Genomic DNA, 15666 nt, shown 5'->3' with positions numbered 1-15666 from the left:
TTCATAAGGTACCGCATTGTAGACTCATGACTAAGGTCAGAGCATGTGGAGTCAGGGGACAGGGAGCAGATTGGATAGCAAGCTGACTACAAAACAGAAAACGGAGAGTAGGGGTTAAGGGTAGCTACGCAGACTGGCAAAAGGTGGGAAGTAGTGTTCCACAGGGATCGGTGCTGGGACCACCGTTGTTCACAATTTACACTAACGATTTGGATTCGTGAATCGGAAGTACAATTTCAAAATTTGCAGATGACACCAAATTGAGGGGTGTAGTTAATACAAAAGGAAGAATGCATCAAAATGCAAGACGACTTGCACAATGGGCGTGTAATTGGCAAATGAATTTCAATATAGATAAGTGTGAGGTGAGAATAAAGAGGCCGCTTACTGCCTGGATAATAAGTCTAAATGGGATAGAGAAGCAAAGGGTTTCAGGGGTACAGATACACAAATCACTAAAAGTAGCGATGTAGGTTAATAAGACCATAAAAAAGGTAAATCAAGCACTGGGGCTCATTTCTAGAGGGATAGAATTGAAAAGCACAGAAGTTATGTTAAACTTGTATAGAACCTTAGTTAGACCACACTTGGAGTACTGTGCACAGTTCTGGTCTCCATATTATAGAAAGGATATATAGGCATTGGAGAGGGTGCAAAATAGATTCACAAGGATGGTACCAGAATTGAGAGGATATACTTATCAGGAATGGCTGAACAGGCTGTGGCTTTTTTCTCTAGGAAAGAGAAGGCTGAGGGGCGACCTGATAGAGGTCTTTAAGATAATGAAAGGGTTTGATAGGGTAGACGTAGAGAAAATGTTTCCACTTGTGGGGAAGCCCAAAACTAGGGGTCATAAATGTAAAATTGTCACTAATAAATCCAAAGATAATTCAGGAGAAACTTCTTTACCCAAAGAGCGGTGAGAATGTGGAACTCGCCACCACAAGGAGTAGTTGAGGCAAGTAGCATAGATGCATTTAAAGGGAAGCTAGATAAGCACATGAGGGAGAAAGGAATAGAAGGACATGCTGATAGGGTTAGATGAAGTAGGGAGGGAGGAGGCTCATGTGGAGCATAAACGCTGGCATAGACCAATTGGGCCGAATGGCCTGTTTCTGTGCTGTAGTTTCGATGTAACTCGATGTAACTTTGCTCTGATTTGTTGGTTGTGGTCCAAATACATTTCACAACAACCTATTTTAGCTGTGACAACTTCTACTGAGAAAATGGATGGAGTCACAATGAGGGTCACGGCTGCTAGTGGAAGCTACACACGAGGAATAATAATGGATGCCAGAAATTGTTCAGATTAGGACAGTAATTTCATGAAGGTGACATATAATTTAGTAACAGTGATCTGAAATCTGAGAAAGATAAAATGTGAGAGACAGACAGAGGGAGGGAGAGAAAGAGAAACACACAAATACAAAGACAAAGAGATACCAAGACAAAGTGACGAACAGAAGGAGAGAGAGACGTGCACACAGAGGCACAGAGAGAGAGAGAGAGAGAGAGAGACACACACCACAGAAAAACACACAAAAGGAGAGGAGAGCCAGGAACAAGACAGAGCAACATAAGTTTGTAGAAGTTATCTTATCGCCAACATATCTACCACAAACAGTCACTGAGTTGCTGCTTAATGAGACTCACAGTATAAAATTAATAATGACAATAACCGTTGCAAGTCAGAATGGCAATTCATGGTTGATAACAAGGGAATCAAACAGTGAGTATATATTACAAGAGCATATTACAGGAACACAAGATTTAAAAAAATGTAAAAGTATTCAACATATAATATACTTGGGACATCCTCTCAAATATGCAAGCTGTTGATCTGATCCCATCCATATGGAAGAAACACAGAATAAATGTCACTTTAGAGTAGTCAAGACAAAGCTACAATCAAAGAGCATACATGACTTGCAAGTTCCATTCTAGCAACCCATCTTATAAGCAAAGTCAAACCTATTGCCAGTGAGCAGAGAAAATGCGATTGGAGAAGAAAGCGTTCTACGTGTGCACAAATCAAGAATTCATTTAATAAAACTTATTGCACTCTGATAATTTTTACCTTTTCAAGTTCTTCTTCCACAGCTCGCTTCTCCCTTATGGCCCTTTCAATCTGACCTTGTTTATCTCCACAGTTCTATCGGGAGGATATATGATATAGTAAAAATGTATAATTGGCAAGGAAATGAAACCTGTCATTTTAGAGAAACGTCTATTTGTGGTGCACATCATGGTAGTGATGCACCTTATCTACGGCTCAGTCTTACTTTCCAACACCAAAAGAAAATAAAGGTGACTAAACAGCACTGTAACTCAGTATTAATATTCATCTTGTCTTAGTTTGTCAGTCTTAGCTGGTTCATCAGTGAGTGTTTCCTTCTTAAATCAGTAAGTGTGCCCAGTGACAAAGGAGCCTCAGTGATGGGAATCTGTGCCAATGTTCAGGGTTTTATAATGTTATAAGAACACACTATTTTGAAGAGAAACCCAATACAGCTTGAACTTGATAACAGCCTAAAACAGACACTTTGTAATTATTCTAATCCTTAAAACACAATGCAAATGATTTTCCGCAGTAATACAGCAAAAACAGTATTAATAGCCTAAAATGCTGCCAGGCTACCTCATCACTTGTGCATCAGTTAAAGATACAATTATATTCCCAATAATAAAAATAAATTATGACACACTCATGGAACTGCAGATGATGATAAAAGGGGCATCCCTTTAATAAGAGACATTTTCTCAGCAACTCATTGGTTGCCAGTTTATTTGAATTAGTACTTATAGGTTTTGTGTAATAGAAACATAGAAAATAGGAGCAAGAGTAGGCCATTCGGCCCTTTGGGCCTGCTCCGCCATTCAAAATGATCATGGTTGATTGTCTAACTCAGTACCCTCTTCCCGCTTTTTCCCCATATCCCTTGATCCCTTTAGCATTAAGAAATATATCTATCTCCTTCTTGAATATATTTAATGACTTGGCCTCCACTGCCTTCTGTGGTAGAGAATTCCACAGGTTCACCACCTTCTGCGTGAAGAAATTTCTCCTCATCTTGGTTCTAAATGGCATACCCCGTATCTTGAGACTGTGACCCCTGGTTATGGATTTCTCATCCATCGGGAACATCCTCCCTGCATCTAGTCTGTCTAGTCCTGTTAGAATTTTATATGTTTCGATGAGATCACCTCTCATTTTTCTAAACTCTAATGAATATAGGCCTAGTCGACCCTATCTCTCCTCATACGTCAGTCCTGCCATCCCAGGAATCAGTCTGGTAAACTTTGGTTGCACTCCCTCCATGGCAAAGACATCCTTCCTCAGATAAGGAGACCAAAACTGCACACAATACTCTAGATGTGGTCTCACCAAGGCCCTGTACAACTGCAGTAAGACATCCTTGTTCTTGTACTCAAATCCTCTTGCAATGAATGCCAACATACCATTCGCCTTCCTAACTGCTTGCTGCACCTGAATGCTCGCTTTCAGAGACTGGTGTACAAGGACGCCCAGGTCTCGTTGCACCTCCCCTTTTCCCAATCTGTCACCATTCAGATAATAATCTGTCTTTCAGTTTTTAAAACCAAAGTGGATAACCTCACATTTATCCACGTTATCCTGCATCTGCCATGTTCTTGCCCACTCACCCAACTTGTCTAAATCACATTGGAGCCTCTTTGCATCCTCCTCACAGCTCACATTCCACCCCGGCTTTGTGTCGTCTGCAAACTTGGAAATGTTACATTCAGTTCCCTCATCCAAATCATTGATAAATATTGTGAATAGCTGGGGCCCAAGCACTGATCCCTGCGGCACCCCACTGGTCACTGCCTGCCACCCGGAAAAAGACTCCTTTATTCCTACTCTGTTTCCTGTAAGTCAACCAATTCTCAATCCATGCCAGTATATTCCCCCCAATCCCATGTGCTTTAATTTTGCACACTAACCTCTTGTGTGGGACCTTATCAAAAGCCTTCTGAAAATCCAAGTACACCACATCCACTGGTTCTCCCCTATCTATTCTACTAGTTACCTCCTCAAAAAACTCCAGGAGATTTGTTAAGCATGATTTCCCTTTCATAAACCCATAATGGAACAATTACCTCGGTAACACCCCCAGCCTCCACCCCTACCTCAGCAAATCTGCTCCCAAAACCCTCATCCATGCCTTTCTCACCTCCAGACTTAAGTATGCCAATGCTCTCCTGGTCGACATCCTATCCTTCACCCTCTGTAAACTTCAGCTCGTCCAAAACTCTGCTGCCCATATCAAGACCCACTCATTCCTGCTGTCCTCGCTGACCCCCACCATGCCCCAAATTGAAAATGCTCTTCTTCATATTTAAATCTCTCCATAGCCTCAAATTTTAAAATTCCTTCATGGCCTCAAACCCCCCCCCCCCACCACCGCCCTTATCTCTAACATCCACCAGCACTATAATTCCCCCCCCCCCAACCACTGAATTCTCTGTTCCTCTGACTCTGGCCTCTTGTGCATCCTCCCTCGCTTCACCCCTTCATTGGCAGCCATGCCTTCAGCCACCTAGGCCCCATACTCTGGAATTACTTCCCTAAAGCCCTCTGTTCCTTAAAACACACCTCTGGTCAAATTTGTGGTCATCCCTCCTAATATATCCTTCTTTATCTCAGTGTCCATTTTTTTCCTGATGCCCCAGTGAAGCGCCTTGGAATGTTTTTCTACATTAAAAGTGCTATATGAATGCAAGGTATTGTTGTAAAATGAGCTGCTTAATATCTTTCTCATCAGTGAATCTGAATCAATGGGCTTCAACTGAAGAATACTTATGTTTGAGATAGATGGGCAATTGCATCAATATTGGATCAAATACAACCAGCTGCCTTTGCCTCAATTTATTGTTTCTAAATAGCAGGCTGACACACGTACCATTTGCATATCAGACAGTTCCTCGGCTAAACGGGAAATCTGTACATTGCTCTGTTTCCTAACATTTTCAACCTGCAAGGAAAAAACAACTGAGAACATGTTTGTACTTCCTTCATACACTTTACTTAAATTTAACCTTCTTAAAGTAAGGTTTTAACCACTGCAAGTATTCAGTACGTTTCAAATGGCAAGTATTATATAAAGTAAAATATAAGAAATGTATTAAAATTACAGAACATTTCATATGATTCTCTTAACTAAACTCAAAACAGGTTACATTTTCATAATCATGTCCGAAAAGGTAGCATTATCTAAGTTGGTACAGCAAGTTGGTGAATGATGCACTCTGTCAGAGTGGAAGAATGATTTGTATTTATCACTTAGAAGCGTGGGGTTTCCGTTAGGTGACGCTATCAACAAAATGCACCCAGAACGCGCCGGACACTGTGCCAGTTTTATCAAGGTGACGTTACGCTAACGTTTCCGCACACACTCATTAGCATAAGCCCGTACTTAAAATCTCCCATGAATCAGCATCGTAATTGATTCGTGACTAAAACAGCGCATTCTCCAGCATCACAGAGGAGTGGGATTGCCAAGAAATGAGCCATTCTTCAACTTTTTAAACTAATTGATCTGGAGCAGAGCAGGACAAATAAATTGACTGATTTAATGCTCTTGGTCTTACTTTGTAATTGGCTTCAATTGACAGCTGGTCATTGCTGTCTTCAATTAACTAATTACTGCAGCAGCACAGGACACACTTGTGTGGCTTCAATTGACTGCTGGTCATAGGTCTCATGTACCAAGGGCAGATCAACTGACTGAATTTAAAGCAATTGCTGCAGCAGGAGAAACAGACCTGGGTTAGTGGCTTCAAATGACTGCTGGTCAATGCTGATCAGGGTGATTAATGTGGATTCACGTGACCCCAGGTGCCTGTGCGCCCGAGAATCTGGGCACAATGTGATGAACACCTCTGAATGGGCACAATCGGTGCAAACTCGCCATTCCGACCTAGAGGCATAGCCAGTTTTGTGGGCGGGGTCTGCTTCGGGCAAAGCGACTTTTGAACCAACGTAAAGAATCGCGGATACACCAGTGTAAAGTGGTGGTGGGCGCAACTCACGCTTAAAATTCCGTGATCTTTAACACTATTTCAATTGATATCCCAGATATCAACTTAATCTGGGCGTAAATCATGCGGAAAGTCCAGGCCAGAACGTTTCCAATCGCAGTCATGCTATCAGTGGGAAGCAGTGAGCCGAGATCAGATATTGTCCCCCACAGAGGAAGGGAGAATCATGCCTTCTAACACATGGCTAAACAACACCACTGGCAAAGGCCTTGAACAGGCACAGAAGCTATAAGGCTTGAAACATAACAAGTAACTTAAAACAAAGTTCTCAAAAAGAGTTACTTTAAGGTACCAAAGTGCTCATGGCTTTTATTTTTCATTTGGCTTAGCTGAAAATATTGTTTTAACTCTGAACATTAAGTTAGCTCCATACGTGTCTAAGTCCACCATAATTAGAAAAATACTTAAGATGCGCAGCAGTTTATCCGATTTAACCTCTTTTCTTGTTCGAGCAGCAGCTTCTTGAATAAGCTGAACCATGGCTTCCTTCATTTTTACCACTTCTTCATCCTTTTGTTTTTCACGTAGCAAAGCCTGAAAGTTTTGTAAAAATGGAAGAAGCAAATCATCAAAATGAATTACTTCAGTGATAATATTTTTGATTAGCTGATTGAAATGCAAACAGTATCATTTTCAACCCATGTCAAAGGATACCTTTGCATTACTAAATCTGAAGCAAAAATAGTCACAATTCTTTGCTATGTCAAAAAGAAAATCGACAGTCCGATATAATAAACTGATCCCAAAGTGAATGATCAACAAATTTATCCTAAAATGAAATTCATAAAGTGAGAAAAGACCAAAAGATGTGACTAAATTGAAGCATCTATCAAGTAATGAATGCCCTTGTTAGCTGTCTGCATGTGTTCATTTCCAGCCAACACAAATTGTTATCTTAATTACTGTAATTATGAGAGATATACCTGTCGAATGCCATTTGTTTGAGTACATTGTCAAAGGATGTTGAATAATATATCTGTCTAACTTTATGTTGGTTTGCAGACAGTCAATCTAAAGCTAGCAGGGAAAGTGGTCTTGCTACATTTACCTGGACAGTGAGCAGATAAAGACACACTCTGGTTTTTAGGGGATGCAAAGTCCATTAACAGGAGTGGTTGTTGATGCTGAATCCAAGGAGATAATGGCCTGGAATTTGCTCTAAAATAACAATGAACCGAACAGCACTCACCGTTATTTCAGTGCAAATGGTAGAGGGACTTCCGGCGACCGCACATGTGCAGTTAAACGTGGAAATCCAGAAGTTCCTCTACTAGATGCCCTGCTCCTCCAGAAGCTTCGTGGGAAGGAAATCTTGCTGGCTGGCTGGATCCCCGTTGAAATGACTGCAATGATGTGAAGTTCCTTTCCTGCCTTGCTGGAAACAAACTAATCTCCCCAGAAAAAGTTAACTCCAATTGTTTTAGTCTAACCAAAATTTTAATGGTGTGATCGTTCTTAATGACTGCCAAACAACCTCTCTAGCACTGACAATTTACTTTTACAAGTGTGGAGTCTCATTCCTTCACATTTTAATTGTTGTTGGACATTTACATTTAAAAAAAAATACTTTTACATTTTTATTTTTCTACTTTTTATTTGTCTCTTTTATCTCTGTCTTTTAATTCAATATTTTTTACCCTCTCTTTATTTTGTTTCTGCACTTAATCCCAAAGTGAATGATTGACATAGATTTACCTTAACTTTAACTTCATAAAATGAGAAAAATTCAAATTATATGTTTTTGTGGGAGAATCATGACAATTAAACTCAAATCAAACTCCACTGCAGCACTTGCAGCCACTGCATCATTATTCAGCTATTTTTTCAAAACAAGGAGAGTTTGCACACAATCCAGTACTTTTCAGTTCAATGTCCATACAGGATTTTGAAAAGTACTTGCTTGAAGATTGTAGCAACACGAATTAAAATTAAAACATTCACAATGCAAGGTATTTCTGTGTTAGACAGGTACTTTGAGAAAAGCTCAGATTAATCTTTTATGGTTTCAAGGATTACAGCAGTCTAATATACGGGTAGATTTTACGAATTAGTACTGGCGCTTAATGGACGGGAAAATTAATAAACAGAAAATCATGCAGTGAAGATCATCTCCTCTATGCCCAAATTGCCCTCATGTGAAATTTTTTGCTGGGGGCAATAATTTGTAAATTTTACCCCTGTTCTCTATTTTTACACTATTGAGCACTGTTACACTACAATATCTAGAAATATTTCCATTAATAGTCAACTCATTTATGATAAAAGCTCTAAATACACAGCATCTTCATCTACTGGTTGATTGCAAGTCTACATGTAAAGTATGATTATATCATTATGAATGGGTCCTTTAATTGATTTTTTTAAAATTGTTTTTGAGGCAGAAGATTATTTAATATAATTGCTTCAATTTAATGTTATAATAATGCTAGAGTAATGGAAATATTTTTAATGTCATTTAAAAAAAAATACATTGATTACATGATCATTATTGCCTGCCTCTGTACTGTCAGACTGCTTGTCCGACATCCGATCTTGGATGATCCACATTTTGCTTCAGCTAAACATTGGGAAGACTGAAGCCATCATCAGCAGTTTCTATCATAAACTCCGTTAACTTGCCACAGGCTCCATTCTGTTCCCCGACCAGAGTCTCAGGCTGAATCAGATTGCTAACAACTTTGGCATCCTATTTGACATCAAGTTTAGCTTCTAGACCAATATCCATTCTATCATAAATACTACCTAATTCCACCTTTGTAACATCTCATATCCTATCCTGCACCAAGTGATACAATCCCCAAGCTCTCCATTCCCTCTTGTGGCCTCTTGTGCATCTCCCTCCTTTCACCCTACCATTGGCAGTTGTGCCTTCACTGCTTAGGCCCCATGCTTTGAAATTCCCTCCCTAAATCTCTCCACTTACTCCTTTTTAAAAAAAAAAATTTACCTCTTTGACCAAGCTTTTGATCACCCCTTCTAATATCTCCTCTTTTGGCTCAGCATCTTTTTTTTGGCATTACGCCTCTATGATGCACCGTGGAACATTTTTCTACATTAGAAGCACTATATAAATGCAAGTTGTTGTTTACAGCAGTGCTGTCAAACACAACAGCTTCAGCTTTATGTCACACAAATATGTTCACATCATGCTCAAAAATGGTACACAGAAAGACAGGAAGAAAAATATCTGATAGTTTCTGATTACATTTGGGATAGTCCACGCGTTAATTAGTCCACCAATAAAGATGTAAAAATGCTATGCTCTGCTAACATTTTCTTTGCGGTCCCAAAGACAGAACCTACTGTGCGATCTTACTTGGTCTTTTTGTAAGTTTGCTTCTTCAAGGAGTTGCATGCTGTCTCGAACCTTGGCCACTGCCTCATATTTCTCTTCCTCCATCTTCGCACATTTATCCTGCAGTTCACCAATTTGCTTCTCAAAGCAAATTCTTTCTTTTCGCAACTGCTCTGCATCTTGTGCTGCTGCCCGCAGTCTACAAAAACAATATTAAAATCCATAATAGAATGCAAGAATTGTAACTACTGACAATCACTTCAAACCTAATGTAAAAAAAATGTCATTATACAAGTGTGCTGTGACAATGAGACAGACGTGCTACGTAAAAACCTTGTAATTTCAAGCAAATAGAATTAAAAAATCTGCAACAGAACATTTTTTTAAAATAGTAAACCAAACAGGTATGGTTCCAAAATAATGCAATTCTGCATTTTCCAGACATGCAAGAATGTTAATTGTAACAACCAACAAGTTTGAAATGTAAATATAAATGTACTCGCAGATAGATCATTCATAACAGAGTTCTGTTTGCAGCAAGAAAGTGTAACAAAAAAACTATAACTACTATGAAGATAAAAAAGGCTGAGATTATGAAAGGGATTACATTATGCTTGCCTTTTCATTTAACAGAGGTTAATTGACATGTAAATATCATAGGAACATTCAGCCACTCAAGCCTGTTCCACCATTCAATTAGACCATGGCTGATCTTAACTCCATCTACCCGCCTTGGTTCTGTAACCCTTAATACCTTTGCCTAACAAAAATCTATCAATTTCAGTTTTGAAACTTTCAATTGACTTAGCCTCAACAGCTTTTTGGGAGAGAGTTCCAGATTTCCACTACCCTTTGTGTAAAGAAGTGCTTCCTGACATTACCCCTAAATGGCCTAGCTCTAAATTTATGAATATGCCCCCTCGTTCTGCTCTCCCCCAACAGAGGAAATAATTTATTTATATCTACCCAGTTAACTCCTTTAATCATCTTAAACACCTCAATTAGATCACTCCTTAATCTTCTATATTCGAGGGAATATAAGCCTAGTCTATGCAAACTGTCATTCTTAATTTAATTCCGGGATCCTTTTGGTGAATCTACACTGCACCCCCTTCCAAGGCAAATATAACCTTCCTGAAGTGCGATGCACAGAACTGAATGCAGTACTCTAAATGGGATCTAACCGGAGCTTTATATAACTGTAACATAACTTCCATCCTGTTGTATTCCAGCCACGTTGAGATAAAGGCCAACATTCCATTAGCCTTTTTAATTATTTTTTGTAACTGTCCATTAGTTTTTAGTGATTTCTGTACTTAAATGTCTTTGCTCCTCCACAGCTCCTAGATCATAACTGATAACTTCTCCATGGAGTTTCTCCATAAAAATCAAACAATATAGTTTTTTTCATTTACAGAGCTATCCCCATTGCGTGATGAAGGAGCTTCCACCTTCCCAAAGTCTTGAGGTTATGCTATTGAACTGTATAACAACTGCAGTCATTTAGCTAACATTTCACCTTTGGCCTCACTGTATGACACTTGAGAACAGCCTTGCCCTATTGATTTATATTAAGAAAAGCACTACCCAATCTTTCTTGTAACTGGCATAGCAAACACTCCTAGATGACTGCCATGTTTGCCTACGTAAGAACAGTGATTACCCTTCAAAAGCAATTCAATGGCTGTGCAGTACTTTGGGATAACCGGAGGGTGTGACAAATGCTATATAAATGAAAGTTCTTTCTTTCATGTTCTCATTTTGAAATTATGTTTTTCTAATTTTTGAACCCTTTATGTTCCCCACAGTCAAATAGACTGTCAACTCTCACCTTTATGGCTTACGCGTGAATAATGGCCAGTTGGGCAAGTTATGAGGGGATACCAATGCCCATGGAACCATATGTATATCTGTGATGTTTTGAGATGGGACAAATTAATAAGTTCTATTTTTGTTATGAAATCTGTTGCATCATGGGCTCATATGAGTTCCATGTAGGAGTGCTGATAAGTTGGTATTTCTCCAAGATGCCCTAGAATTCATTATATAAAATATAGTATTTCCAGGGATTCATTTTCCTAGACTTTCCTCAACTCAGTCATCTTTTTTTTCTTAAGTACGTTATGTATCAACAGGAAGTCTGCCATTATTTGCCTATTCCCTGCTATCAAAATATCTACCTGCATCTGATCAAATTGAAACTCCTTTGTAATTTACAAGAATGAGCAGATCATGGCCCATGTGATTTTCTGTGCAGTTACATATGAAATTTAAAGAAGCATTTTTCTTTTAAAAGTTTTTTGTTATTCTGGTAAAGGTTTATCACAAAGTTTCATAAATACTGTTGTACATCACTAAGTAATTAGTAAATCTGACAAAATTATTTTAAAAACTAAGATTAATCATGTAAATTAACAGTGATAGGTCAGTGTCAAATTATTACAGAATTGCACAATGCTCTGCTCTCATTTTTTCCCATGTTTATTGTGTTTTTTGTAAACTGGGAATAACAGCACAACTAATTAACATAATTCATAACTGAATTACATCAGAATGGAAAGTAACTTCGCACTGGTTAGATTTTTAATCTATAATTTTTTGCTCAACAAGGAGCACTGCATTAAATTTAATTTGCAACTTTACATAAATATAAATGAATAATCAGAAGCATATTGCTTCTGTATTTTTCTCCTTATGGGTAACTGAACAATTTGGGCCCCAGCAATCTGGTTTACGAGGCCCAGGCAACTTGGTTTCTAGTTGTACTTTATACTTCTTACTGTCTTGGTTTATTCCATTTGAATTTCGTGAGCGTGAAGGTTTGGAAAGGATTGTTCTTAGTGCTATTGCAGCCTCAGTGGTGGATAAGTCCTAAATCAGAACACTTAGATCTGTTAGTATCAACAGCTTGAGATAAATGCAAATTAATGGGAACATGAATTCAAACTTTATATCATGCTTCTTGAGGTTCTACGGTATGCACCTAAATGGTCCAGAAGATAAAATGTTTGGACACTCCTTCTCTAAATAACTCACAATGACACTACAGTCTCCAAAGGATGCTAAAAACATTGTTACTCCCTCGATGTCTTGTTCAAAACATCTAATGTACCAAAATGATTTCCTAAGATATAGATATCAATCACATTAAATTAAATAAACTCTGATTATTTTAATGCTACTGGGTTACTTTATTTTAAAGTTGCTGTTTGGTGCAGAATTGTTATCATGGTTCTCAAAAATTCTAAAGGAGCTAGATAGCAAATTATTGTTGTCTGATCATATGTTGTAACTAATCATTGAAAGCTGGTAAATAGGCTTGAGTGACATGGATTAATTGACTTGCCCCAACTTAGTGGGAGGATAGAAGATTGGGAAGTCTTCAAAAGACAGCAAAAAGTAACGAAAGGATTGATTAAGAAAGGGAAGATAGATTATGAAAATAAATTAGCAAAAAATATAAAAACAGATAGCAAGAGTTTCTATAGTTATATAAAAAGAAAAAGGGTGGCTAAGGCAAACGTAGGTCCCTTAGAGGATGAGACTGGGAAATTAATGGTGGGAAACATGGAGATGGCAAAAATGCTGAACAAATATTTTGTTTCAGTCTTTACGGTAGAGGACACTAAGAATATCCCAACACTGGACAAACTGGGGGCTCCAGGGTGGGGGGGGGGGGGGGGGGGGAGGAGCTAAATACGATTAAAATCACTAAGGAATTGGTACTCAGTAAATTAATGGGACTCAAGGCTGATAAATCCCCTGGACCTGATGGCTTACATCCGAGGGTCTTGAGGGAAGTGGCAGTAGGGATTGTGGATGCTTTGGTAATAATTTTCCAAAATTCTCTGGACTCGGCACATTGGAAAACTGCTAATGTAACACCCTTATTTAAAAAGGGTAGTAGGCAGAAGGCTGGAAATTATAGATCAGTTAGCCTAACATCTGTGGTGGGTAAAATTTTGGAGTCTATTATTAAGGAGACAGTAGTGGAACATTTGGATAAACATAATTTAATAGGACAAAGTCAGCATGGCTTTACGAAGGGGAAGTCATGTCTGACAAATTTGCTTGAGTTCTTTGAGGACATAACGTACAGGGTGGATAAAGGGGAACCAGTGGATGTAGTGTATTTAGACTTCCAGAAGGCATTCGACAAGGTGCCACATAAAAGATTATTGTTCAAGATAAAGAATCACTGGATTGGGGGTAATATTCTGGCATGGGTGGAGGATTGGTTATCTAACAGGAAGCAGAGAGTTGGGATAGATGCTTCATTCTCGGACTGGCAACCAGTGGCCAGAGGTGTTCTGCAGGGGTCAGTGCTGGGTCCCCAGCTCTTTACAATCTATATTAACGATTTGGAGGAGAGGACCGAGTGTAACATATCAAAGTATGCAGATGATACAAAGATGGGAGGGAAAGTAGAGAGTGAGGAGGACATAAAAAACCTACAAGGGGATATAGACAGGCTGGGTGAGTGGGCGGAGATTTGGCAGATGCAATACAATATTGGAAAATGTGAGGTTATGCACTTTGGCAGGAAAAATCAGAGAGCAAGTTATTATCTTAATGGCGAGAAACAGGAAAGTACTGCAGTACAAAGGGATCTGGGGGTCCTAGTGCAAGAAAATCAAGAAGTTAGTATGCAGGTGCAGCAGGTGATCAAGAAGGCCAACGGAATGTTGGCTTTTATTGCTAGGGGGATAGACTATAAAAACAGGGAGGTATTGCTGCAGTGATATAAGGTATTGGTGAGACCGCACCTGGAATACTGCACACAGTTTTGGTCTCCATACTTAAGAAAAGACATACTTGCTCTCGAGGCAGTACAAAGAAGGTTCACTCGGTTAATCCCGGGGATGAGGGGGCGGACATATGAGGAGAGGTTGAGTAGATTGGGATTCTACTCATTGGAGTTCAGAAGAATGAGAGGCGATCTTATTGAAACATATAAGATTGTGAAGGGGCTTGATCGGGTGGATGCGGTAAGGATGTTCCCAAGGATGGGTGAAACTAGAACTAGGGGGCATAATCTTAGAATAAGGGGCTGCTCTTTCAAAACTGAGATGAGGAGAAACTTCTTCACTCAGAGGGTAGTAGGTCTGTGGAATTTGTTGCCCCAGGAAGCTGTGGAAGCTACATCATTAAATAAATTTAAAACAGAAATAGACAGTTTCCTAGAAGTAAAGGGAATTAGGGGTTACGGGGAGCGGGCAGGAAATTGGACATGAATTTAGATTTGAGGTTAGGATCAGATCAGCCATGATCTTATTGAATGGCGGAGCAGGCTCGAGGGGCCGATTGGCCTACTCCTGCTCCTATTTCTTATGTTCTTATGTTAACTGCATCAGGTGACCTGTTGTTAGTAATCAAGTAGAAAACCTGATATGAAGTTTAATGTAAAATAATCCAAGTGTTAAACAATGTGCGTCAAAGGATTTGCACTCTCAAATGCCTATAACTGCTTGCAAGCTTGTACAATATTTAAGAAATGTTTAATTCATTTAGTTTCTGTCTGACCCAGTTTACTATCATCAAGATTAATGTAATGTATAACATTTCAGTATGGTCTTAGCTGCAGATAACCTGGCCAAGTGCAGGCTTTAAAACACCACCCTCGATTTACTTGTCTAGGTTTGACTTAATTAGCAGACATAAGAATATCAAGGTTTGCATAGTCAAGGACAGGTGGCAGTGTTTTGGTGCAGTAACACTAGAGTGCTGGATGTGGATTTGGCCTATCATTTTCCACATGCCGAACTCTCAATCTCAACTTGTTGACTAAAGCAAATGCTTCCGGGGGAGACAGGGCAGTAGGTAAGTTACCCTGTGCTAATTTGTGTGCCATCCTTAGCTGGTTACATTGAGCAGCAATATAAGCAGGATGCCTGTCCACCTACTTTTACATTTGGGGACTAGATGCTTGTTCAGAGTGGATCCTAACGCTGGGTATTAAAATAAAATAAATTTAATACTGAATGCCTTTCAATAAAGCTTCTAAATGAAAAATGGGTTTGCAAGCTTTTGGACAAAAACTGTACGTTAAAGAATCTGTAATAAAACACCAGCTCCGGTTATTGCAAGATTTCATAATACCTGGCTTCGAACTGGGCTATAGCAGATTGTAACTGTTGCAATCGCTTGTCTGAGGCTTCCTCTCTCCCCAGGGCAGCTGCAGCATCCTCCTCCTACAGATAATGAGAAAACCACACAGTTGCAAGATAAACACTATTATTTTTAATTAAAGTCCAAGTTTCTACATTATGTGTAGTTACTAATTATAATCACAACATACAATACAGGAAAAC

General features: G+C 39.1%; 1 protein-coding gene across 3 annotated transcripts in view; it reads right to left on the bottom strand.

Annotated features, from left to right (window-relative positions):
* sclt1 (sodium channel and clathrin linker 1) overlaps positions 1–15666 on the bottom strand; it is an 89137-nt gene that overhangs the window by 37002 nt on the left and 36469 nt on the right. For all 3 annotated transcript variants that reach the window (XM_067994301.1, XM_067994314.1, XM_067994309.1), the window contains exons 12-16: positions 15455–15546; positions 9377–9554; positions 6496–6594; positions 4923–4994; positions 2078–2152 (exon numbers count right to left, since the gene is read on the bottom strand). In XM_067994301.1, coding sequence (XP_067850402.1) covers positions 2078–2152; positions 4923–4994; positions 6496–6594; positions 9377–9554; positions 15455–15546 — 516 coding nt within the window. The remainder of the gene's footprint in view (positions 1–2077; positions 2153–4922; positions 4995–6495; positions 6595–9376; positions 9555–15454; positions 15547–15666) is intronic.

This window comes from Heptranchias perlo, chromosome 1 (assembly GCF_035084215.1).
Source record: "Heptranchias perlo isolate sHepPer1 chromosome 1, sHepPer1.hap1, whole genome shotgun sequence".
In the NCBI taxonomy this organism is placed as follows: Eukaryota; Metazoa; Chordata; class Chondrichthyes; order Hexanchiformes; family Hexanchidae; genus Heptranchias; species Heptranchias perlo.
Note: the sequence above shows the minus strand (reverse complement) of the source record. Positions and strands in the feature narration are given on the sequence as shown.